At 41.6% G+C, this 26,303-nt stretch overlaps 1 protein-coding gene across 1 annotated transcript in view; it reads right to left on the reverse strand.

Annotated features, from left to right (window-relative positions):
- LOC126418622 (ribonuclease P protein subunit p29) overlaps positions 1-26,303 on the reverse strand; it is a 101,099-nt gene that overhangs the window by 58,615 nt on the left and 16,181 nt on the right. The window contains exon 3 of the mRNA XM_050085464.1: positions 25,911-26,119. Coding sequence (XP_049941421.1) covers positions 25,911-26,119 — 209 coding nt within the window. The remainder of the gene's footprint in view (positions 1-25,910; positions 26,120-26,303) is intronic.

A 26,303-nucleotide genomic window follows, 5' to 3' on the forward strand; every position in this document is an offset into this window, starting at 1 on the left:
CATTGGGACAACAGTCAAGCAACTCTCCAGCCATTTGCGATTTACTATAGAGGTGAATCAGGTGATGTGTGTGTCATGAACCTGTGCGTTTTTAGTGACTGTTTAATTCATGATGCCATTGCAGTTCATGCCCACATTTGCACTGTCATGGCATATGTGAAAAACAAGCTGCCTCACATACATTTTGCGAAATACTTCAGTGATGGGGCAGCTAGTCAGAACAAAAACTGTAAAAATCTCAAAAATTTATGCATGCATTACCATGATTTTCAGATTTACGCAGAATGGAATTTTTTCGCAACAAGTCATGGTAAAAATGTATGCGATGGTATTGGTGTTACCATTAAGCGCACGGCATCACGAGCTAGTCTGCAGCACCCTACAGAAGGTCACATTCTAACACCTCTTCAATTATTTACCTGGGTACAGAACAATATCTCTGGCATACGATCATTTTATGTTTCGAAAGATGAGGTGAAATCAGTTGAAGAGTTGCTAAAAAGCAGACTATAACACGTTAAAACTGTTGCAGGCACAAGGAGCCATCATCACTTCTCTCCAGCGGACTCTGACAATGTGCAGATGAGTAGATTGTCCGGTTATAACTATAGGTTCATGCACAACATGTGTCTTCACAGTGTGTCTGACTCAGGATGCAGAAGCAAAAGCAGCAACATACAATCAGGTTGCTATGTTATTGGTGTTTATGATGACAAATGGTACTTAGGATGTGTTGCAGAGTGCTGTGAAGCAGAAGGTGATGTATTTGTGAACTTCATGGCACCAGCAGGACCAGCAAGATCATTTCATTGGACACGTTTGGCAGACAGGTGTTGGATTCCTTCTGAACATATTCTTATGACAGTTCCAGTTCCTACCACAGTGTCAGGAAGACAGTACAATTTACGCCTCAATGTACAGAGTACAGTAGCTAAAACGTGGGAGGACTCCTGTTGGAAGCACAATCGACTGGTTTTTAGCAGTTAAGGTGCAGTAAACATTAATGATAGGTTGTGTTAATCTGCCTATATGTTGTTGCTTAGTGATTAAACAGTTTTGGGAGAGGATAAGAAGAGGCAGAACAGTTTACGATATGTTTTTACAAAATTGTGTTGTGGAGCAATGGCCACATCACCAAATACATCTGTCAACTTCCATTGTACACAAATGTCTTGCAATAACATGCTGAAATTTTGAAATATATATCATTATGGTCTAATTACGCAGTGTGTGAAATTTGGCTTAATACCACTTGTCCCTTTTGTGCTACCACACTTCAAAAATCCATGTTTTTCAGGTAATTTTTCAAATTTTTGTATTTTCGTATGCATGTGACTCAATTTTTGTGACTGATATGGGCATGATGAGTTCTGTGTGTGTTCAGACAACATTAAGCTTACCACAAAAAAAAATTATACCCTTTTTGAGTGAATTATATTTCGCATAGAGGGCACCTACAAGATGTACCTTTTAACGTATTACATTTTTTTAATCACATTTTGGAATTTTTATTTTCCCTCAGAAATATGTTGTTGGTGTTTTGATTCATTGAGTGTGTTCTCTAAATGGATGTTACTGGGTTGTACAAATTTCACTGGACTGTGTGGAATAGTTACAAAGTTATTAAGACCTGACGTTGGGTGTGAAGATAAGATTGCCAGATGTGTGTTGCAATTTCCGGGTCACGCCACCTTCTTTCACAAGTCATAATTCTGGAACTAATTGGCAGGGGAAACTAATACTTTGTACACAAGTGTTTCACACATGCTAGAATTACTGTACTGAATTTCAGTCAAATCTGAGACTATGAGCTGGAGCCCCTGGTTGAACAGACATGGAATGACCCTAATATTTTCTTATAATTGCTAGATGTCGACAATTCAAAAGATTTTATAACAGGTTTTTCTTGTGAATAAGTGATGAAGCAAGGTGGGATAATTGTGATTCCTTTCTTGTTTTGCCATCTGCCTCCTTAAATTTGTTTTGTTACTTTTAACTACTTATCGTAAGCATATGTGAATATAATCTGCATTTTCATAAAAGGCCTATTGTGGGATTAAAGCTGCAATAAGGCTAATTAGCTTTGCTATGTCCGAAGGCTTGTTTATCACTAACTACCGACATAGGCAGGTGCACAAAGGAACATGGGTAAGCCAAGATGGAAAAACAGTCAACCAAATAGACCACATAGCAATCAACGCAGAAACCAGGAACTGGATTATGGATGTAAGAAATTCCCGTGGGGCTGAGTGTGGTTCCGAGCATTTCTTGGTTAAAAGTCATCTCAGAGCCACCCTGAAACCAAACCAAAGAAGTAAACTAAAGAAAGTGCGATGTTTCAAAATAGAAAAAGTAGCACAGGAAGAAACCATTAATGAACTTAAGTTGAGATCAGGAATCGTTTTACAGTACTGCCAGACACAGAGGACTCAGATGTAAATCAGCAATGAGAAGAAATTAGAAATGTGGTTACAAAGGCTGCAGGAGCAGTCACTGGAAAAAGAGAGGCGAGGAGGAAGAAGAAATGGTTCAATGAAGTTTGTGAAGAGATGGTCAACAGGAGAAAAGAAGCCCGTGACAAGTGGTTACAGTCAGCAACTGGTAGGATTTGATAGAGTCCAAAGAGAAACACAAGCGGTATTACAGAGAGAAAAGAGGAAGTTCGTGAGTGTGGTTATTACAGAAGCAGAAGAAGACTTCCAGGGAAGGAGGATGAAGAACATGTACAGAAAGGTCAACTATCTGAGGAAAACCTATAAACTCACAGAGAAATTCATAAAAAATGCCAAAAAAGAGATAATGACAAATTAATATACGAGTAAAATTACAAAGAGATGGGAAGAAGACACTGAATACCTGCCACCAACTGTACAAGAGATCAGAAAACAGATAAAAAAGGCTTAAAAAGGACAGAAGCTTAGGAGAAGATGGCATCCATGCTGAAATAATTCAGGAAGGGGTGAATACCTTGTTGCAAGGATTCACAAATTAATAGGGACCATTTGGAACACTTAAAACATTCCAGAAGACTGGAGGAATGCAATAATCTGTCCCATCCACAAGAAGGATGACCGAATGGCGTGTGCAAACTATCGTGGTATCACTTTCCTCAATATTTGCTGTAAGACCTTCTCAAATTGTGTTCTAGATCGAATCCAACCATTGGCAGACACCATTATTGGAGAATAGCAAGGTGGATTTCATCACAGGAGATCTACTATTGACCAAATCTTTGTGCTAGGCCAGATCACAGAAAAAAGGTAGGAGTTTGGCCAAGAGCTACACATGCTATTTGTCAACTTCAGAAAAGCATATGACTGCATTTATTGGGAAAGAAGAAAGAATGCTGAGGTGTCTGGAAGAGCTTGGTTTTGCCAAGAAACTAATAAGCCTCAATAAGGCCTGCCTGATGGATACTATAGCAAAGGTAAAAATTGGAAATAAGGTGACTGAAACATTCAAAATAAAAACTGGGCTACAGCAGGGTGATGGACTATCAGCTGTTCTTTTCAATCTCATATTAGAGAAGAATATAATAGACGGAAACATTCCACGTGGGAAAAATATATCTAAAAACAAAGATGATGTGACTTACCAAACGAAAGCGCTGGCATGTCGATAGACACACAAACAAACACAAATATACACACAAAATTCTAGCTTTCGCAACCAATGGTTGCTTCGTCAGGAAAGAGGGAAGGAGAGGGAAAGACGAAAGGATGTGGGTTTTAAAGGAGAGGGTAAGGAGTCATTCCAATCCCGGGAGCGGAAAGACTTACCTTAGGGGGAAAAAAGGACGGGTATACACTCGCACACACACACATATACATCCACACATATACAGACACAAACGACATATTAAAAGGCAAAGAGTTTGGGCAGAAATGTCAGTCGAGGCAGAAGTGCAGAGGCAAAGATGTTGTTGAATGACAGGTGAGGTATGAGTGGCGGCAACTTGAAATTAGTGGAGATTAAGGCCTGGTGGATAACAGGAAGAGAGGATATATTGAAGAGCAAGTTCCCATCTCCGGAGTTCAGAAGGGTTGGTGTTAGTGGGAAGTATCCAGATAACCCGGACGGTGTAACACTGTGCCAAGATGTGCTGGCCGTGCACCAAGGCATGTTTAGCCACAGGTGATCCTCATTACCAACAAACACTGTCTGCCTGTGTCCATTCATGCGAATGGACAGTTTGTTGCTGGTCATTCCCACATAGAATGCGTCACAGTGTAGGCAGGTCAGTTGGTAAATCAAGTGGGTGCTTTCACACGTAGCTCTGCCTTTGATCGTGTACACCTTCCGGGTTACAGGACTTGAGTAGGTGGTGGTGGGAGGGTGCATGGGACAGGTTTTACACCGGGGGCGGTTACAAGGGTAGGAGCCAGAGGGTAGGGAAGAAGGTTTGGGGATTTCATAGGGATGAACTAAGAGGTTACGGAGGTGAGGTGGATGGCGGAAAGACACTCTTGGTGGAGTGGGGAGGATTTCATGAAGGATGGATCTCATTTCAGGGCAGGATTTGAGGAAGTCGTATCCCTGCTGGAGAGCCACATTCAGAGTCTGATCCAGTCCCGGAAAGTAGCCTGTCACAAGTGGGGCACTTTTGTGGTTCTTCTGTGGGAGTTTGAGAGGATGAGGAAGTGGCTCTGGTTATTTGCTTCTGTACCAGGTCAGGAGGGTAGTTGCGGGATGCGAAAGCTGTTGTCAGGTTGTTGGTGTAATGGTTCAGGGATTCCGGACTGGAGCAGATTCGTTTGCCACGAAGACCTAGGCTGTAGGGAAGGGACCATTTGATGTGGAATGGGTGGCAGCTGTCATAATGGAGGTACTGTTGCTTGTTGGTGGGTTTGATGTGGACGGACGTGTGAAGCTGGCCATTGGACAGGTGGAGGTCAACGTCAAGGAAAGTGGCATGGGATTTGGAGTAGGACCAGGTGAATCTGATGGAACCAAAGGAATTGAGGTTGGAGAGGAAATTCTGGAGTTCTTCTTCACTGTGAGTCCAGATCATGAAGATGTCATCAATAAATCTGTACCAAACTTTGGGTTGGCAGGCCTGGGTAACCAAGAAGGCTTCCTCTAAGTGACCCATGAATAGGTTGGCGTACGAGGGGGCCATCCTGGTACCCAAGGCTGTTCCCTTTAATTGTTGGTATGTCTGGCCTTCAAAAGTGAAGAAGTTGTGGGTCAGGATGAAGCTGGCTAAGGTAATGAGGACAGAGGTTTTAGGTAGGGTGGCAGGTGATCGGCGTGAAAGAAAGTGCTCCATCGCAGCGAGGCCCTGGACGTGCGGGATATTTGTGTATAAGGAAGTGGCATCAATGGTTACAAGGATGGTTTCCGGGGGTAACAGATTGGGTAAGGAGTCCAGGCGTTCAAGAAAGCGGTTGGTGTCTTTGATGAAGGATGGGAGACTACATGTAATGGGTTGAAGGTGTTGATCTACGTAGGCAGAGATACGTTCTGTGGGGGCTTGGTAACCAGCTACAATGGGGCGGCCGGGATGATTGGGTTTGTGAATTTTAGGAAGAAGGTAGAAGATAGGGGTGCGGGGTGTCGGTGGGGTCAGGAGGTTGATGGAGTCAGGTGAAAGGTTTTGTAGGGGGCCTAAGGTTCTGAGGATTCCTTGAACCCCCGCCTGGACATCAGGAATGGGATTACCTTGGCAAACTTTGTATGTGGTGTTGTCTGAAAGCTGACGCAGTCCTTCAGCCACATACTCCCGACGATCTAGTACCACGGTCGTGGAACCCTTGTCCGCCGGAAGAATGACGATGGATCGGTCAGCCTTCAGATCACGGATAGCCTGGGCTTCAGCAGTGGTTATGTTGGGAGTCGGATTAAGGTTTTTTTTAAGAAGGATTGAGAGGCAAGGCTGGAAGGTTTGGAGAGGGTGATTTTGAGGAAGAGGAGGTGGGTCCCGCTGTGACGGAGGACGGAACTGTTCCAGGCAGGGTTCAATTTGGATTGTGTCTTGGGGAGTTGGATCATTAGGAGTAGGATTAGGATCATTTTTCTTCGTGGCAAAGTGATATTTCCAGCAGAGAGTATGAGTGTAGGTCAGTAAATCTTTGACGAGGGCTGTTTGGTTGAATCTGGGAGTGGGGCTGAAGGTGAGGCCTTTGGATAGGACAGAGGTTTCGGATTGGGAGAGAGGTTTGGAGGAAAGGTTAACTACTGAATTAGGGTGCTGTGGTTCCAGATTGTGTTGATTAGAATTTTGAGGTTTTGGAGGGAGTGGAGCTGGAAGTGGGAGATTGAGTAGATGGGAGAGACTGGGTTTGTGTGCAATGAGAGGAGGTTGAGGTTTGCTGGAAAGGTTGTGAAGGGTGAGTGAGTTGCCTTTCCGGAGGTGGGAAACCAGGACATTGGATAGTTTTTTGAGGTGAAGGGTGGCATGCTGTTCTAATTTGCGGTTGGCCTGTAGAAGGATGCTCTGAACAGCCGGTGTGGATGTGGGAGAGGAAAGATTGAGGACTTTTATTAAGGATAGGAGTTGACGGGTGTGTTCATTGGCTGAGTTGATGAGTAGGTGAAGGATTAGGTGGGTGAGGGCAATGGATTGTTCAGTTTGGAACTGGTATAGGGACTGATGGAAAGAAGGGTTGCAGCCAGAAATGGGAACTTTAAGTGTGAGGCCTTTGGGGGTAATGCCAAATGTCAGACAAGCCTGAGAAAATAGAATATGGGAGCGTAATCTGGCTAGGGCGAAGGCATGTTTGCGGAGGGAATGTAAATAAAACTTAATGGGGTCGTTGTGGGGGTGTTGTGAGGGTGACATAGTACTAGAAGGTGGAAAGTGTAACATGAGGCTGAAATGAAAATGAAAATAAAATATATGGGGAGAGAGCTTCAAGGAATCCTCAGAACCTTAGGCCCCCTACAAAACCTTTCACCTGACTCCATCAACCTCCTGACCCCACCGACACCCCGCACCCCTATCTTCTACCTTCTTCCTAAAATTCACAAACCCAATCATCCCGGCCGCCCCATTGTAGCTGGTTACCAAGCCCCCACAGAACGTATCTCTGCCTACGTAGATCAACACCTTCAACCCATTACATGCAGTCTCCCATCCTTCATCAAAGACACAAACCACTTTCTCGAACGCCTGGAATCCTTACCCAATCTGTTACCCCCGGAAACCATCCTTGTAACCATTGATGCCACTTCCTTATACACAAATATCCCGCACGTCCAGGGCCTCGCTGCGATGGAGCACTTCCTTTCACGCCGATCACCTGCCACCCTACCTAAAACCTCTTTCCTCATTACCTTAGCCAGCTTCATCCTGACCCACAACTTCTTCACTTTTGAAGGCCAGACATACCAACAATTAAAGGGAACAGCCTTGGGTACCAGGATGGCCCCCTTGTACGCCGACCTATTCATGGGTCGCTTAGAGGAAGCCTTCTTGGTTACCCAGGCCTGCCCACCCAAAGTTTGGTACAGATTTATTGATGACATCTTCATGATCTGGACTCACAGTGAAGAAGAACTCCAGAATTTCCTCTCCAACCTCAACTCCTTTGGTTCCATCAGATTCACCTGGTCCTACTCCAAATCCCATGCCACTTTCCTTGACATTGACCTCCACATGTCCAATGGCCAGCTTCACACGTCCGTCCACATCAAACCCACCAACAAGCAACAGTACCTCCATTATGACAGCTGCCACCCATTCCACATCAAACGGTCCCTTCCCTACAGCCTAGGTCTTCGTGGCAAACGAATCTGCTGCAGTCTGGAATCCCTCAACCATTACACCAACAACCTGACAATAGCTTTCGCATCCCGCAACTACCCTCCTGACCTGGTACAGAAGCAAATAACCAGAGCCACTTCCTCATCCTCTCAAACCCAGAAACTCCCACAGAAGAACCACAAAAGTGCCCCACTCTTGACAGGATACTTTCCGGGACCGGATCAGACTCTGAATGTGGCTCTCCAGCAGGGATACGACTTCCTCAAATCCTGCCCTGAAATGAGATCCATCCTTCATGAAATCCTCCCCACTCCACCAAGAGTGTCTTTCCGCCGTCCACCTAACCTTCGTAACCTCTTAGTTCATCCCTATCCTCTGGCTCCTACCCTTGTAACCGCCCCCGGTGTAAAACCTGTCCCATGCACCCTCCCACCACCACCTACTCAAGTCCTGTAACCCAGAAGGTGTACACGATCAAAGGCAGAGCCACGTGTGAAAGTACCCACGTGATTTACCAACTGACCTGCCTACACTGTGACGCGTTCTATGTGGGAATGACCAGCAACAAACTGTCCATTCACATGAATGGACACAGGCAGACAGTGTTTGTTGGTAATGAGGATCACCCTGTGGCTAAACATGCCTTGGTGCATGGCCAGCACATCTTGGCACAGTGTTACACCGTCCGGGTTATCTGGATACTTCCCACTAACACCAACCCTTCTGAACTCCGGAGATGGGAACTTGCTCTTCAATATATCCTCTCTTCCCGTTATCCACCAGGCCTCAATCTCCGCTAATTTCAAGTTGCCGCCACTCATACCTCACCTGTCATTCAACAACATCTTTGCCTCTGCACTTCTGCCTCGACTGACATCTCTGCCCAAACTCTTTGCCTTTTAATATGTTTGCTTGTGTCTGTATATGTGTGGATGGATATGTGTGTGTGTGTGTGTGTGTGTGTGTGTGTGTGTGTGTGTGTGCGCGCGCGCGCGAGTGTATACCCGTCCTTTTTTTCCCCCTAAGGTAAGTCCTTACCCTCTCCTTTAAAACCCACATCCTTTCGTCTTTCCCTCTCCTTCCCTCTTTCCTGACGAAGCAACCGTTGGTTGCGAAAGCTAGAATTTTGTATGTATATTTGTGTTTGTTTGTGTGTCTATTGACGTGCCAGCGCTTTCGTTTGGTAAGTCACATCATCTTTGTCTTTAGTCATATCAGAGAAGGTAATACGAGTGATGTCATCTAATGAACTCACAGGTGTCCAGACTGGGGATGTGAATATAAAGTACCTCGGATATGCCGATGATATAGTGCTACTATCTGGGTCACAAGAAGAATTAGGGGAAATGGCTGACATTCTGGAAACAACAAGCAAAATTAGACTTCAGATAAATCATGATAAGCTGGAGTACATGGTTCTACACCATATGCAAAATAAAACTCAAGAACCACTTCCACCCTTACAGACAACTGAAGGTTCTTAACATCAAGTCAGGGAGTTCAAATATTTGGGCATAGTATTCAGATATGAACCATACAGTAAAATGGAAATACAGGCAAGACTACAGGCAAGTAATTGCTGTTACGACGACCATAATGCTCTCCTCAAAAGAAGTTTGTTCAGACATTTCAAAATAAACATCTACAAAACACTCCTATAGCCAGTTGTACTACATGGATGTGCCACCTGGAGCACAACCAATCAAGATCTGAACAGACTGATGATATTTGAAAGGAAAGTCCTCGGACGATTTTTGGACCAATTTACGATAATGAGAGTGAAAAATGGAGGATTCGTCACAATACAGAGTTGTATGACATTTACAAAGAGCTGAACATTGCGGCCATAAGGAAGACATGAAGACTCCAGTGGGCAGGGCATATTGCTCAAATGCAGGACAACTGAAGGCTGAAATCTGTACTCCTCACCAAGCCAATTGGCAGAAGGGCCGTAGGAAGACTTAGAACTCTATGGAGTGACTGCATATCCAAAGACCTTCAGAGAATGGGACTGCTGGAAGGATGGCAGAAAGGAGCCGAAGACAGGCTGAAGTGGAGGCAATCTCCCAAAGCAGCACACAGTTCATTGGGCCTGATCGTGTAAGGTAAAGTAAGTATTTTCATAAAAGAGAAAGGTTGGCCCTCAGTTTTAAAGAATATGACACCAAATCTAATTTTGTGCTTAGTTTTATGTATGTAATTGATTTTATAATTTATTTCGACTATTCCTAGTTAGTATCTTTTGTTATAGAGTGAAATCAGTAATTGTTTTGTAACTTAAATTCTATTGTTGACACATAAACAAATATAAATTCTGAAACTTCCTGGCAGATTAAAACTGCTCTAGTTCTGCAAGGTTCGCAGGAGAGCTTCTGTTAAGTTTGGAAAGTAGGAGACGAGGTACTGGCAGAAGTAAAGCTGTGAGGATGGGGCGTGAGTCGTGCTTGGGTAGCTCAGACGGTAGAGCACTTGCCCGCAAAAGGCAAAGCTCCCAAGTTCAAGTCTCAGTCCGGCACACAGTTTTAATCTGCCAGGAAGTTTCATATCAGTGCACACTCCACTGTAGAGTGAAAAATCTCAGTCTGGAAATATAAATTCTGTACTAATTATAAACATTTGGAGTAATCTTAAAGTATCTATTTGGCTCTATTTGAAAACATATTAGCAAAGCCAGCCCTTAATTAATTTCAAGGTACTTAACGGTTTTGTCAAAAATACTGTTTGCCTAAAGATATTTCTTAATTTAATCATTTAAAAAAATAATTCGGCCTAAACCTTGTAGTAGAGGAAACTGATAAAAAGACAGAATTTTTCGATGTATTCAGTTAATTTAATGAGTTAAGTTTTAATTGTAATTTCTGTAAATTTAATTTCGAACAATGTGTAGTTTCCGTACCTATTATTGTGAGGATATATAAGAGCCTGATTTTTGGTCACGAGACAGTCAGTCCATAGCCAAGTTTCAGAGGAGAAACCTGTGTTGATTAGAACTATAATAAAGCTTCAACTTCACTGTGGAGTAAGTGTTAAGCAATTAGGCTGTGCGTAAAAACATTGACAGTGTCTGCTCCATACATACATGATTATTCTTCAAAAACTGTGAACTTAGTGGTTAGGTTTTACTGCTCGTAGATGTTCCACAGGAAACTATTGTAGTAGTGTGAAGGTTTGCCTGTAAACTAATAATGAGACTTATCAAAAGTTAAACAATAGTGCGCTCGCCATATAACTGTGTATTGTTGGGGGCTTGTGAAAAGTGAAATTAAAGTACTGTGGAAAGCAACTGTGCACCTGTCAGCTACATTTATTTACACTAGCCAGTGTCAGAATACACCGCCCACTTTTCAGCCAGTGTAGCAACGCAGTACGTCAACAACGAGGATAAGACATGAAGAAAATAAAGCAGGAGGAACTGCGAAAAATACACTAAGAAAACGTTATTGGAATTAACCCCTCATGGACCTACTCCTTGTTGAATATTAGTAACCAAACCTTCTCATTCTCATATTAACTCTCAAGATCTTGCTTCTTATTCAGCTACGCTTGTTGGCAGTCCATCAATTTGTCTTGCCAGTGCAATCCTACTGTTGTAGGTTGTAAAATTCAGTATATAGACTGTTAAAAGAAGATATCTTGTGGTAGAAATTTTGCATATGGACAGAGGGAACATAGATTTGGTACTCCTAAAGAAGAAGTAAGAAAAGGAAATAGAGAGAGGTATGTTAGGATTGAAGAAGAGAAGAAGGCAGTACCCCATAGATGGATTCCCTAACAGCCTCCCACCCAGGGACCCCATGTGCTAAGGTACTTCACTGTGGCACCAGAGGGACATGTTGTTCGGGATTCACTACAGAACAGATATGCCACAGCTTCATCACCACAGACAGACCGAAAATGGATCATAATAAGTCTTACGAAATGCAACTGAATGGGCAAATATATTCACGTTAAGTCAGTACAATTTCTGTGGTCTGTCTATTCTTCAGTCAATACTCAATAGAGGTGACATCACTACCCACGATTAATCTCCACTAAAAAAATTCAAATACAAACCTAACCATTCTATTCTTCTTTCTTTATGTTCAAAAGTTTAAAACATGTACAAAACCAATAACTACTTCTGTTACCATTGAGTTGACTGCAAATAAATTGCAGGCAGCTCAAGATGGTTAATCAACAGTGACAGATTTTAACAGCTGATGCGGAAGACAGCCATGCAAACGAATGTATCAATAACTTCTTATTCTACATCCTGCAATGTTTAGCTTACTATATTCATAGCTTACGCAAAGACCTTGGGAGTTGAAGCATTTCTCTGCAAGTGTCTTAGGGCTATAACTTCTTCCACTTTCTATTATTGGCATATCATAACATAGCTAAAATATTTCTTATTCTTGGCTTTTCGTGTACTACATGTACAGTACAGCTTCAAAATTTGCCTTGAAATGTTAATTTATAGTCACATTTATTAACTAACCTCATGGTTATCTCTGTAAACAGAATGATGTAGTTATTATCTAATAACACTAGACGCTATGAGTAAAAGTGTTGGGGTCGTAACTTTTTTCATAGTTCTATTTCTCGAAGAAGTGGTAGTTGAAGATATAATATTAATAAAAGATAATAAAATAGTCAAGGAAGGTAGAAATTGTCCTCGATAAAACTAAGGTAGAAATACAGAAACAATTTAACCCTGACAGCCTGTGGTCATCAATCCACCAAATTTGAAAAGGGCATGAACTCTACTGGGGGCCTTAAATCTTTTAATCATATCTATGTTGTATACTCCTGCCCTGTATCAGAGTTTATTAGATACACTGTTCTTTGATGCAGGATATTCTGAACTTTAAATCCATCAGGTTTGAATTTTGGAAATTGCTTAAACTCTTATTACTTTCCAATTGTAGCTACTCTAATAAACTACTCGATAACACACCTATTTTCGGCTGCCTTCTTATGGATTTATGAATTAGTACTCTCAATAGCCTTCCATAATCTCATTAAGTCTGTTTTATGTTATTCAGCACCTTCCTTGGAAGGGGTGTTAATATTAAGTGATCCTTCTTTCCCTTGTATGGCAGAATTTACAAATTCTTGTAATCGTTCTTCCAAATTAGATGCATTTCAGATGTGTTAACCATTTCCCTGAATTCTTTGCTTTGTTCTAATACAGTTTTCGCCTCCGAGATTGGCTCTGTAACCTGATTGAACACTAACAGCAATTTGACCTACTTTGTTAATTTTACCATCTAATTCTTTGAATTTCTCTTTTGGTTCCTTGTGAACAAAACTGCATTGGTTATTGAACTCATCCTTCAACTTCTGATGCATCAGGGTCAAAGTATTTGCAATGTTAGTTAATTGAGCAGCTTCTATTTCCTGTTTGACATGTTCTGTTACCTATGATTTTAGTTCTTCTTTTGTATTTTCTACTTTGACAAACAGTTAATTAATTTTGGACTCTACTTTGTCAGATAGTTCCTTAATTTTAGAATCTACTTTGTCAGATAATTTCTTCTTAGTGTCCGATAATTCATTCCTAGTGTCAGTTTCTTATTTGCTGGATCTACTTCACAGATAACTCCTTCATAGTGTCATAGTTTCTTATTTGTTTATTTACTTTGTACGAAATTTTCTTAAAATTAGAATTCATTTCATCAAACATTTGTTTTAATAAACCTTTAAACCATTCTGGTGCTTCTCCTGCCATTTTCCAAGTAATGATGGGCACACAACACAAATATTATCTATCATGTACCCTCTGTTATGCTAATAAATGATTACTGCATAGTTTTCATAAATGTGATAACACTGAAGCACTGTGCCACTGTGTAGACCGAAAAAAGTTTTCACAAGGGATTTCTGTATTTTCTGAATAGCTCACCCTTTCTGATTAACTGCACACTCTTGCCATGTAGCCAATGCAACCACGTGCATGTGGCGAGGTACTGCAATGACTTACAGATTTGCAGCACCCGGCACAGCTAATGTCTCGAACACAGTGATAGATCGATTGCACTCATCGTACAGCAGCACCCCTGCAGCATTTCTCAGCTACTACTGTGTCCCTGCCGTTGTCAGAATTCAGAAACTTATTCTCCAGGCCCATCGGAAAGTTCTTCTTCTCCAAAAGCTGAGAAATTACTCTGTTGTACTTAAAATGTTCTTTTATTAACATGTTGATGTGGTTTTCTTGACATGAAAATTTAATCGAAGTTGCGGTGATAGATGCACCACAATTGCATAAGTATGGTTTGTCTCCAGATTTCGTGAATTGTTCCGAGATTTCCTTTCACTTTCTTCTTAACGGATCTTTACTGAATTTAGACAATATAGTTATGTCCATTCACTTATACTCTCTTCTTTTGTTTAATCCTTGTTTCTCTTAGCAACCCCATAATTTATCACTCGTTCAATTTCACGATTTTTTAAATTTATGGTTCTTTATTTTCTTCCTTCTGCTTCCACTGCTCTGCATTCTGTATACTGGGAGCCAAATGAAGTGTTTTTCTTGGTGGTTTAGGGTTTTATGTAACTGCTAGCTCGATCCTTGTAGGTCGAAGCTTAGTCAGAACACTTCCTGAGATCTGTCACTCGATGCATTATATGACACATTTACCTTTCTTTTTTTAAAAAAAATCCAGTCACCATCATAATTGATGCTCTAGAAGCAGAGGTCCTGCTAATCAGTGCCTCTGATTTCGCACATCCCATGTGTAGCTGAGGAAAGTCTTTACCATGATAAAGCGTATCCACTACTTTCCTTTTAGATACATTTATTTTCTTGAATGGGTGTACAGATCATAAGAGTGACTCTTGAGTTAGAGTAGAACATAGCTTCTCATACGACACTTTTCAAAGCCTCAACATGACATCCAAGATTACAATATACATTTTTTTGTCACAAAACCACCTTGTCTGTTGTTTTCATTCTTGGAGAGAGTGGTTGCTCCTTGACGGTCAAGCCACTGCAAAACCACAACGCAAAAATGTAAAAGGCCTCACCTACAGCAGATGAAGCCATTTACTTGTCGTCACACCTTGTAGTTTTGTCGTGTTCCACACCTCCCATTTAATATCTGCACATAGAAAAATAAATAACTGCACACAGTATATGTTCTGTGACTTACTCCCTACTTAATATTATTCTGTCACGATCATCTTTCCTTGCACTACACAAGGAGTGTGACGTGTTGGTGGTCACAGGTGTTGATCAATGATGAACAAATTCCTTTGAATGGGGGCACAACAACCACCTACAATGGGGCATCCAGGACTGTTGGGTTTGGGCATTTTGGGGTACATGTAGAAGGAGGGTATGTAGCATGTCGTAGGGGTGATGAGCAAAATGGATTCGGGTGAAAGGGTCTGGGAAGGGCCTAAGGCTTTAAGTAGCGACTGAAGATTATGTTGGACTTCTGGGATGGGATCACTAAGGCACAATTTACAGGTGGATGAGTCAGACAATTGGGAGAGGCCTTCTGCTAGGTAGTTACAACTCATAATGACAGTGTGAAGCCACTGTCTGCAGGGAGGATGATTAGGCCAGGATCTGTTTTAAGACTTTGGATGGCTGTCCTTTCCTCTGCTGAAAGGTTGGTGTTGTTAGTAAGGGACCTGGAGGAAGGATGGTGGGGCCAAGTTGGAGGTAAAGAATTTCTGGAAGATGACCAGGGGTTGTTAGTTGGGTGGGGGAGAGGATCACGGCTGGATGTGGTAAAAATTGGGAGAGGCTGGATTCAATGTTGGAATTACATTGGTTTTCACTGGAGCTAGTGGTAGCACAGAAGTGTGTCTATGGCAGGGATCAGGAAAAGGCAAGTAGGCTTTTCGCAAGTCCAATATGGTTAAATTTGGGTATATGACTAAGGACGAGGACTAAAACTTCTGTGGGGCTCAGGATTATGGCGAAAAGATTAACAACTGTGTTTTGGGATTGTTTAAGCTCTGGGTTTGAAGTGTTCATATGGAGTTTTGGGGGACGTGGCATGATGAAAAGGTCCATTAGGCAGGGTCTGGTTGCTATGAGGGATTGACGAGCAGGAACACTATGGGTAGGACAGGGATTAGATAGTGGTACCCCAAAGTGGCAGTATGATGTCAGCAGATTGGATAACTTAAGGAGGTGCTGTCTGGAATACTCTTCCAGGAGCTGAAGAGCAAGGGATTCAATTTCAAAGATGTGATGAATGTAGTTAGGATTGCACAGTAGCAGTATCTTGTGGAGGGAGCAGAGGTAATTCTGGGATGCCTATGCCTTGGAGATGTATTTTTGCTGTAACAGGTTTGTGAGGGACAGCGAGTGGTGGAATCTGAAAAGGTGAAGGTCGCTGTGAAAGGAGGGGTGGGATCCTGAGTAAGGAACTTTAATGGTTTGGCCATTGAAGGTGGTGGTGGGAGAGTCCATGGTTTAGGCAGCATCTAAGAAACATGATGTGGGACTGGGTTTTAGCCATGAGCAATAGGAATAATTTCAATTATCGGCAGAAAGAATTTGGGGAATGAGATGCTGCAACAACAATCAGCACAGTCAGGTAGCAAAGTGTTGTGCACGGATGAAAGTTGTTGATACAGTGGGTCTTTGAAGTCAGAGGGTGCACCATTTGAAAGGTGATGAAAACACATGAAGGAAGTAAGAAAAGTAAGTCTACTTTATTTCATCTCAGAATTCTAATAGCACACACATTCAAGAAGATGTGTAACGTGTGACTTCCAGTTCATATCAATATAAATACCTAAGAATATTTTGTTTTATTCTCCATTTCGAAGAGGTCACAATAGTCCCCCCCCCCCCCCCCCCCCCCCATATTTCAGTCTGCTGGGAAATACACCCTGTGATAGTGAACTGTTGCCGCGTGTCACTGAATACACTGCATATATGTGATAACAAGATTTTAGTACTTTACTTCATAACAAGATTTTAGTACTTTACTTCAGATATTATCAACTGAATGAGAGGTTTTTCGTTTGAAGTAATTAATTATGCTCTTAATTTCTTTCCCAGAGCATAGAGCAATTGTAATCTGCATTATGTATGAGGCATTTCTTCATGCATATATTTTATTGTTTTATCTCAAACTATCCATGTCAGTCTTTTGAGCTATTTTAAGGAAGTGATTACTAAATATTTTGGCTACCTGACTGCTACCAGTTATTGTTTAGCTATTTTCTTTAATAAAAAAGCCCTCACATTCCTTATCCGATTTACCCGTTTCCCTTTTAACTATTGCCCTTATAGTGTTTATTTTTCAAGGTATGAGAGAAAAGTCACACTGGGAGCAATCTAGCAACACTGCGTTTTTCTACTTGTGTAGTCTAGTCTGTTCATCCCTTCCAGATGCTCAGTCTGAGTTTCAGCTCTATACAGCCATCACATGATTTTTGAGTGTGCAATCGGTGTTGTTACAAAAATGGAACAGCAGAATTTAGATCAATGTTATGTCATCAAGTTTTGTGTTAAACTTATGGAATCCCGAGTGTGGCCTTAGTAAAAGTGAAACAGGCCTACAGGGAACATTCCTTGTTAAGTTTTCCATTGGCACACATCACTTTTTGAAGAATGAGAACACACTGAAGGTGAACCTCACCAAAGGAGACAGTCAACTTCAAAAACCAATGAAAACATTGGACATTTGGATGCTCTTGTGAGATTGTTCCTCCAGGAAAAACTGTCAACCACACATTTTACAATGTGAATAGAGTGAGACCTGACATTGCTGACAGCATCCCATGTCACACAGCCACATTCATCATGAAATTTTTGACATCAAAAGTCAGTCTTGTTGTTCCACAGCCCCTTACTCACCTGACTGAGTCCTTGTGACTTCGAATCTCCTTAAAAAATATTAAAATTTCCACAGAGTATCATTTGCTTTCTTTTGTCTGCCATGTGGCATAATACTGACTCAGTTTCTTGTAAGAATATTTTAATGTTTCCCAGTGGGGATCTGTATACTATAACAATCATTAATGACTCTGTAAAATGGGTGATAAATCTATTTTATTTATTTACTTTGTCCAGGTCTTCAAGAAAAGTTTGTACCTGAGCTCTGTTAGCAGTATTCTGATGTAACAGGATCCCAAAAAATCCCTTCCCTGGATTCTTTTTTTTTAAATTAAAAAAAAAAAAGCTTGGAAGACATTTCGCATTATGATACTGTCCTCCTCTTGCAGTGAAGAAAGGCCATATCATTCTTTTGTTCTTTTGTTCACATTCCTTGCTCTTTCCACATTTGTTTAAAAAGTATTATTAAGCAATATTCATACACACTACTGCTGTTTAACTGGTTCAGTCACTTTTCATAATTATGAGTTATGAAGGTGTCCCAAATTTAAGCCCTCAGTATCAAACCAGACAAGCACCTACTCAAATAATCCCAAATGCTGTTCCTGCAGTGTCTGCCATAGAAAACTTGTCTCATGTGTAGGACATCTGAGATGGCTACACGGTTCAGTGGGTATTTTGCATAAACTATTCTTTGAGCGACAAATGCATTTTCAGAGTGTTAGAACTAATCTTTATCTTTAATTTGGTAAAATATAGATTGCTGCTTACCTTAAAGAAGACAGGTCAAGATGCAGACAGGCGTGAGTAAAAGACACATACACACTATGTGAGTGTCTTTTAATCATGTCTGTCTGCAACTTGATGTGTCTTCTTTATGGTAAGTAGCAATTATCTTTTCCTGCATTGTTGATATTCCTACCTGGAGTTTCAATCATTTTATCTTTATCTTCTATACATATTTTCCATTTCTTCATTCACTGGGCCAGTCTAAGACTGGTTGTAGGAGGAAGAAATACCCCAAATACAATTTTGAAAACATTGATTTTTGCTCAATCCAAATTTGAAATTGCAAAAAATACTGACAAGGAAGATCTCGCATTTGAACTTCCTGATTAGCTGTAAATGTATATTGTATGGAGCACAATACTGCAGACCCCTACTAATTCTAATAGTTATAAAGCACAACCATAAGACAATAGGTTACATTAGGTGTTGCTTTTGATGTGCAAAAACAATCATTCTTAAAATGTTTTTAGACTTGCTCTTGTAGTGTTTTCCATGCTTTCATTGTAATGAAAATATTACAGGCCAGTCATTTAATACAATATTTACACCAAATCTGCATTGCATCGTAATGATAATGGATAATAATGTCATCATTACAGGCCACCCAAAGATTTTGCAACCTGACAAACAGACATGTAGAAACCCACCCTGAATTTTTTATGCAGGAAGAATACAACAAAAGAAGTGCACTGTGAAATTTTAACTGCCAAGACACACTGCAAGTATTTTTGAAAACTTGTTGAAGTTACTCATTTCTGATGGTGACACGAGCAAATTGAAGCACCTACACCATACAAAAAAATGCCATGTTTCATTAACGTTTAGAATAAGACACAGTTCACTTTGACAGTTAAACTGCTGCATATGTAATTCTTACAATGGTGACTAGCAAAGGAAAATAATTAGACAGAATTACGTTAGAGTAAGAAATGGTCCTGGCTGTTGCTCAGCTTATTGTACTACATACTGAGCATACTTAAAACAATTTGTAAAATGTGCTGATGCAAACTGATAATGCACAAATTACTGAAATTTAAGAATATTATTCTCTTGACAAATCTCAAATGACACTGAGCAATCAGAAATTATGTTGTCTGGTAATTTCCTTAAAAATGCTTTCTATAGTCGAAAAAATTCTTTATCAGGAGTCACAATGGTTGTTCTGCGTGGAATCTGAATTATATCAACAGACTTTTTGTCATCATCCTGAAAGACAGAGGTATTGTTATGTCCACACCAAGAGTCCAACAAAAGCAATGAATTAATCTGCAAGTGGTTAGAAACCATTTCGAATGAAATGTTAAAAATTATTCTTTCCTGTTTTTCCAGACTTTGATAGATCGATTATAATATTTTTGCCACTAAACAATCTTTTTTTTTTAATTTTTGATGTTAATATGCCTTAAAGTCCCTGAAGACACACATTAAGCTGTGGAAACAGTAATCCACTCATACCTATCACTGTCATTGTTGTACATTTATGTTTCATAGCATTAACACATTCCACAACAGTCTCTGTGTTTATTTACCTCAAAATGGTAGAATGCAGTTTGCTCATAGTTCTTTCATGAAACCTGACTGATTGGCATTAAACACAGCAGATGTGGGGATAACAGTGAGCCTTGTCTTCACATTAGGTACAAGTTAGTGGATCTCCTCTACACTTTTACTTGACGTAAACTTCGTTGTTTTGCGACTTCCTTTACTGTATGGTTTCTTGAATCTGCTTAACCAGGCTGAAGAAGACTTGAAATTGGCAATGTTCATCTGAACTCTTAGAACTCTATCGTTGCATTGCCACTCACAAGAAACTCTACATTGTTCGTATCTCAAGAAAATTCCTCTAAGGAAGAGTTGTTCATGCTCTTTATTGAATTTTAAGGGTATATGTTGGTTATTAATGGGAGGTAACAGGACTTTGTGGCCACACTCTACAGTAAGTCTTTCCAACAGTTATTTTTCCATACTTTTGGGGATTTCATTATAGTGCATATTTATTACTTCGTGTAAAACTTTCTTCCATGTACACAGTTCATGGTCAGATTTTATGAAGCAATACTCAGTGTTCACACAACTTAACATTAAGCATTAAACTCAATTAATATTAACTCAATTTTACTTCATTCGCCAACACATTATCATAAAATCAAACTAGTAATTATTAAGGATATTAAATGAGTTGTGAATATTAGTGAACAGTAAATGCAGAAAACTGTCTCAGAGAAACCATCAATGAAAACTGATATTTTCTTTACAAATTACAATTGAAATGAGTCATGTTATTTGTATAGATGCGCCGTCAACCAAAGCTAGGTGCCTGTGTCACGGTGCACATGCGCAGTCCGCTACAGCTAAAGTAGGGTGTACATATCTCCAGCTGCTTAGCGAACTACAAATTTGGGAATTTTCAACTTTTTTAAAATACTTGCAGTGCGTCTCAGCTGCTAAAAGTTTGACAGGATCTTTCTTTCAGTGTATTCTTCCACATTCGTGACAAAGGACATGGGCTAAAACTCAGATCAAATGATAAAACCCACCCTCACGAATAAAATACATAATTAAAGCTGCTGTTGAGGCACTGTCGCCCAACACCAAAGGTAGGGTGTTAGGAAAATTAAAAGTCCGCCACAAAGCAGCTAAAAGTGGGCAGTCCAGCAAGTGGTGGATGACTGTCATTTGGGAGCCACAGCCACTCTGAGGTGGGACCTTGCAGCGGAGGAGGTAACTGGGTCCTCGCGACCAACGAGGTAACCATGTGTGAGCCACGTATGGCCAATGCGAAGTCGACAAAGGACAACTTATTCCCTGCAAGAAGCCCGCAGGGAAGACTTCCACACATTCACAGTATCTTTAATGACACGCAGTTTGTTATGCATCCTTTTATGCTACTTCGTCTCCCAAAGCCAAAAAACCTTGCACACAAGACAGAACGCAGGTGAGTTTCAGAGATGCCCATCTCCAGGAGCGGTTTCCATGTAGTCCGTTTGGCCAGCCTGTCAACAAGTTCTGACATGTCCTGGGGTCCACACAAACACCACTGAATGACTGAACTATTCCACGGCAGAGATGGACTCCTGAATGTTCACTACCAAAGGATGGCAAGGGTAGCACAGGTCGATAGCTTGTAAGCTGCTCAGGGAGTCAGAACAGAGAAGAAACAACTCACCAGAACAGGAATGGACGTACTGAAGTGCACGAGATACAGCCACAAGCTCTGCAGTGAATACACTGTAGCCAGCAGGCAAGGAATGCTGTTCAGTATGGCCTCTGCGGACATAGGCGAAGCCAACATTACCATAAGCCACTGAGCCGTTGGTGTAAATTACTTCAGAACCCCAGAACATGTCATGTCAAGAATTGACAGGAAGAGACAGCAGAGACCTTAGGGCCACATAGAAGCTCCAGATGAAGCTTCGGCCGAGGTGTGCACCATGGAAGTGTACGTGAATGGACCTCAAGTAGACGTGGTAAAGGGAAGGACTTCAGTTCGGAGAGAAGAGATCGCACGCAAATCGCAATCGTGAGCCCTGACTTGGGCCGCCGATGCGGGAGATGAACTGCCGCGGGTGGGAAAAGAAGACGGTCATTCGGATCCTCACGAGAACTACGAATATGTGCAATGTAACTAGAGGGCAGTTGTGCATGTCGTATTCGCAATGGAGGGATTCCGGCCTCCGCCAGGACGTCACCAGCCTCGTTCTAAAAGCTATCGTCGTTAGGCAAATGCCACAGTCGTGCACTGAGTTGAGGATACGTAACACTGAGGGCACCGCTGAACCATAAAACAGACTCCCAAAGTCAAGGCGGGGTTGAACAAGGGCTCTGTAGAGCTGCAGCAGCATAGAGCAATCTGCACCTCAGTTGGTGTTGCTCAGGCAGCAGAGAGCATTGAGGTGCTGCTAGCACTCCCACTTAAGCTGACAAAGGTGAGAGAGCCAAGACAATCAGGTGTCGAAAACCTGTAAAAAGAATCGATACCTCTCCACTACAGTGAGTGGATTGCCATTAAGATAAAGTTCAGGTTCCGGATGAACGGTACGACGCCGACAGAAGTACACGACACACGGCTTTGCGGCTGAAAACTGGAGCCCGTGGGCTACATCCCATGACTGCTTCTTGTGAATGGTTCCCTGTACGTGCCGCTCAGCTACACCAGTACTGGAGGAGCAATACAAAATGCAGAAGTCATCTGCATACAGAGAAGGGGAGACCAATGGTCCAACAGCTGCTGCTAGGCCATTGATGGCCACTAAAAATAAAGATACACTCAATACGGAACCCTGCGGAACGCCATTCTCCTCAATACGGGTGGAACTATGGAGGGCACCGACTTGAACATGGAAAGTACGGAACGAAAGGAAGTTTTGGATAAAAGTTGGGAGTGGGCCCTGTAGGCCCCACTCATACAATGTAGCAAAGTTATGACGTCGCCATATCGTGTCGTATGCTTTACATAAGTCAAAAAAGATGGAAATCGGGTTTTGGTGTCTGGCAAAGGCCGTTCGGTTGGCAGACTTTAAGGACACAAGATTATCAGTGGTAGAGCGACCCTGGCAGAAGCCACCCTGACATGGAGCCAGTAGGCCACATGACTCCAGGACCCAAACCAATCGCTGACACACCAAACATTCCAGCAGCTTACAGAGAAAGTTGGTGAGGCTGATGGGCCGATATCTACCCACGTCAAGCAGATTTTTACGGAGTTTTAGCACCGGAATGATGGTGCTCTCCTGTCATTGTGATGGAAAGATGCCATCGCACCACATCCGATTGAAGATGAAGAGGAGATATCGCTTTCAGCGAGACGAGAGATGTTTGATCATGTGACTGTGGATCTGATCCCGCCCAGGAGCTGTGTTGGGGCAATGTCCAAGGGCACTGAGGAGATCCCACTCTGTAAATGGGGCATTATAAGGTTCACTGTGGCATGTAATGAACAAGAGTACTTTCCTCTCCATCCGCCGTTTGATGGTGCAAAAGGCCAGTGGGTACCTCTCCGACGCAGAGGCTTGAGCACAGTACTCATCAAAGTGCTCGGCAATTGCGTTTGTGTCAGTGGAGTGCACACCACTGATGTTAATGCCAAGGACACCTGTTGGGGTATGGTACCCAAAAGGACATCTGATCTCCATCCAGACTTGGGATGGTGACGTATGGCACCCAATGGTCGACACGTACCTTTCCCAACACTCCTGTTTATATCGTTTTATAAGCAGGCGAACATGAGCACAGAGCCACTTAAAGGCTATTAGGTGCTCTAGGGAAGGGTGCCGCTTATGTCGCTGTAGATCTTGACGATGCTCTTTAATTGCCTCAGCGACTTCTGGTGACCACCAAGGGACCGTATTTCACCGGGTGCATCCTAGAGAACGAGGGATTGCGTTTTCCAGCGCAGAAATTATCGTTGTAATGACCTTCTCAATCACAACATCGATGGCTCTATATGGGAGAGTGACAGCAGAGGTGAAGGTGAAGGCTACCCAGTCTGCCTTGTTTAAAGCCCATCTGGGTAGGCGAACATGGGCATGACACGGGGGGAGTGACAGGAATATGGGGAAGTGGTCACTACCGCACAGGTCATCATGTGCTCTCCAGTGGATAGATGGGATGAGTCCTGGCCTGCAAATTGATAAACCATTGGCCGAGTAACTGCCATGAACCACACTGAAATGTGTGGTGGTGCTAGTATTTAAGAGGCAGAGGTCGAATTGGGACAGTACATTTTTGACATCTTTGTCACGGCCAGTAAGCATGGTGCTACCCCACAAGGAGTTATGGGCATTAAAATCTCCCAACAGTAGGAAATGTTTAGGGAGTTGATCAATCAGTGCAGCCAATACATTCAGGGTTATCATACCATCTGGAGGGCGATGTATGTTGCAGACAATTATTTCCTGTGTTGTCCTTATCCTGACAGCCACAGCTTCAAGAGGAGTTTGAAGGGGCACAGGTTTACTACACACCTAGTTCAGGACATAAATGCAAACTCCACCTGACAGTTTATTATATTCACTACAGTTCTTGTATTATCCCCTGTAGCCAAGAAGGGCAGGGGTCCGTATCCTTTGCCACCGATTTATTTCCTGAACAGGCTATATCGATTGTGTATGAGGGTCTGGCGAGATCTAGGTCCTCAGCAGATGCCAGAATCTTCACCTCATCCTAGACACAAGCTTGTAGGCAGTGGTGTGTGGGTGCCACTGCAAATCCCTTGGTCTTCGGGGGTCTTGTGTCGGAATTTCTCTCACTGATCCTTGGGTTTCTCTGGCTTGGAGGGCTTCACTGATTCAGTCTCCGGGACTGAGGATGATCCTGAAGCCCTACGAACAGCTGCTTTTGGGTATTTCAGCCACTGGCGGGTGTCATCTAGCAGAAACCGGAGGAAAAAACCTGTACTAACCACTTAATATTAAGTCCCGAGTTATCCCATTTTTATTACTTTGACAGTAATTTAAAATACTTGGGCAACTTAAGAACAAATCTGCGAAAAAATAATCCCTCATATCTATTTCAGTGAAAATAATTAAGTGTTTGGCCATTAAAGAGCATCCAGTCCTACCTTTGTAGCTTGGCTGTTGTCTTTTGGTTGAGTTGGCTGCCACTAGATATCATCTTTATTGCATGTAGATTTGGATGCATGAAAAAATGAGCTTATAGTATCAATTCTGTACTGCTGTTTAGGTAATGCTTCCAAAATCATGAGTTTGGTTTTGAATTTAGTGACTCAGAAAGTGAGGAAAAATGAGATATTACATCATTAGACATTGAAAAGAATGGCAGTTTGTCTGATGACAGACAGGTGTTCTCCCATGATAGGACATAAATATGTCCACTGTGTTCCATCCAGCTTTGCCAAGATTCTCCTTTGTGAAATACAGGGTTCGACTTCATACATACAAAGAAACTACAAAAATTACTAAATTTCAGAATATTTTAGTCAGATTCCATTACATGACTATATGCAGCATTTTATTAATTGTGACATTCGAAATTTGTAAGTCATTATTTTGAACTTCAAATACTATATTTATATGTCTATATTACTCATTATGGGGCAATTTTCATTAATAAAAATATATTTTTGGAACACAATTTGTCAAAAAATTAGTATTTTAATGGGTTAAGGAAAGTACTAGATATTTTTCCTTAGAAAGCAGAAAAGGCTTGTTTCATTTGCATCAGAGGGATATTTTTGTGTAAATTCAAACACTGCAATTAGGAGACTACCCCCTACTTATTCTCTTTTCTCTGTTTCAAATGGCTCTGAGCACTATGGGACTTAAATGCTGTGGTCATCAGTCCCCTAGAACTTAGAACTACTTAAACCTAACTAACCTAAGGATATCACACACATCCATGCTCGAAGCAGGATTCGAACTGGCGACCGTAGCAGTCACGCAGTTCCAGACTGTAGCACCTAGAACCGCACGGCCACTCCGGCCGGCTTCTCTATTTCAAAATTATATTAAACTTGAATTTACAACACTTACACTAACATATTCATTTGACCTAAAACATTGCCACATCTGAAAAACAGGAAATTTGACAGAAATTTCTATTTCTGACAAGTCAACTAAAGGTTATTTACAGATTCAAGAGAAACTTTCTGATGAAAAAATGTAGAATCCTTACCCAGACTCTTTTAAAAAACTTATATCTATATAGGAACTGAAATATTGTTTCCATAAGGAATGTAATGGACAAAAGTCACTATATTTCAAGCCACTTTTATTCAACTTGTGCAAGCCAAGTTCCCTCTTTTCACTAAGGGTCAGCTGAGATTTCTTCTGTCGCTGTGATCTCTTATGACCTTTCAACCTATGTTTTGCTAACAGCAGCCTCTGCAACAACAGAAAAGTTTGGTTTTCTCAATAAATAACTCTGTTATGTAACCATATTCAATACAAAATATGAATGGCAACACCAAATTTTTATTCCTTTAATCACAAAACATTCATACTTCGTTCTTCATTATGTATTATGAAACCAATAAAGGCAATGATGCCATTCTCCAAATATTAAAAT

This window comes from Schistocerca serialis, chromosome 9 (assembly GCF_023864345.2).
Source record: "Schistocerca serialis cubense isolate TAMUIC-IGC-003099 chromosome 9, iqSchSeri2.2, whole genome shotgun sequence".
Taxonomy (NCBI): Eukaryota; Metazoa; Arthropoda; class Insecta; order Orthoptera; family Acrididae; genus Schistocerca; species Schistocerca serialis.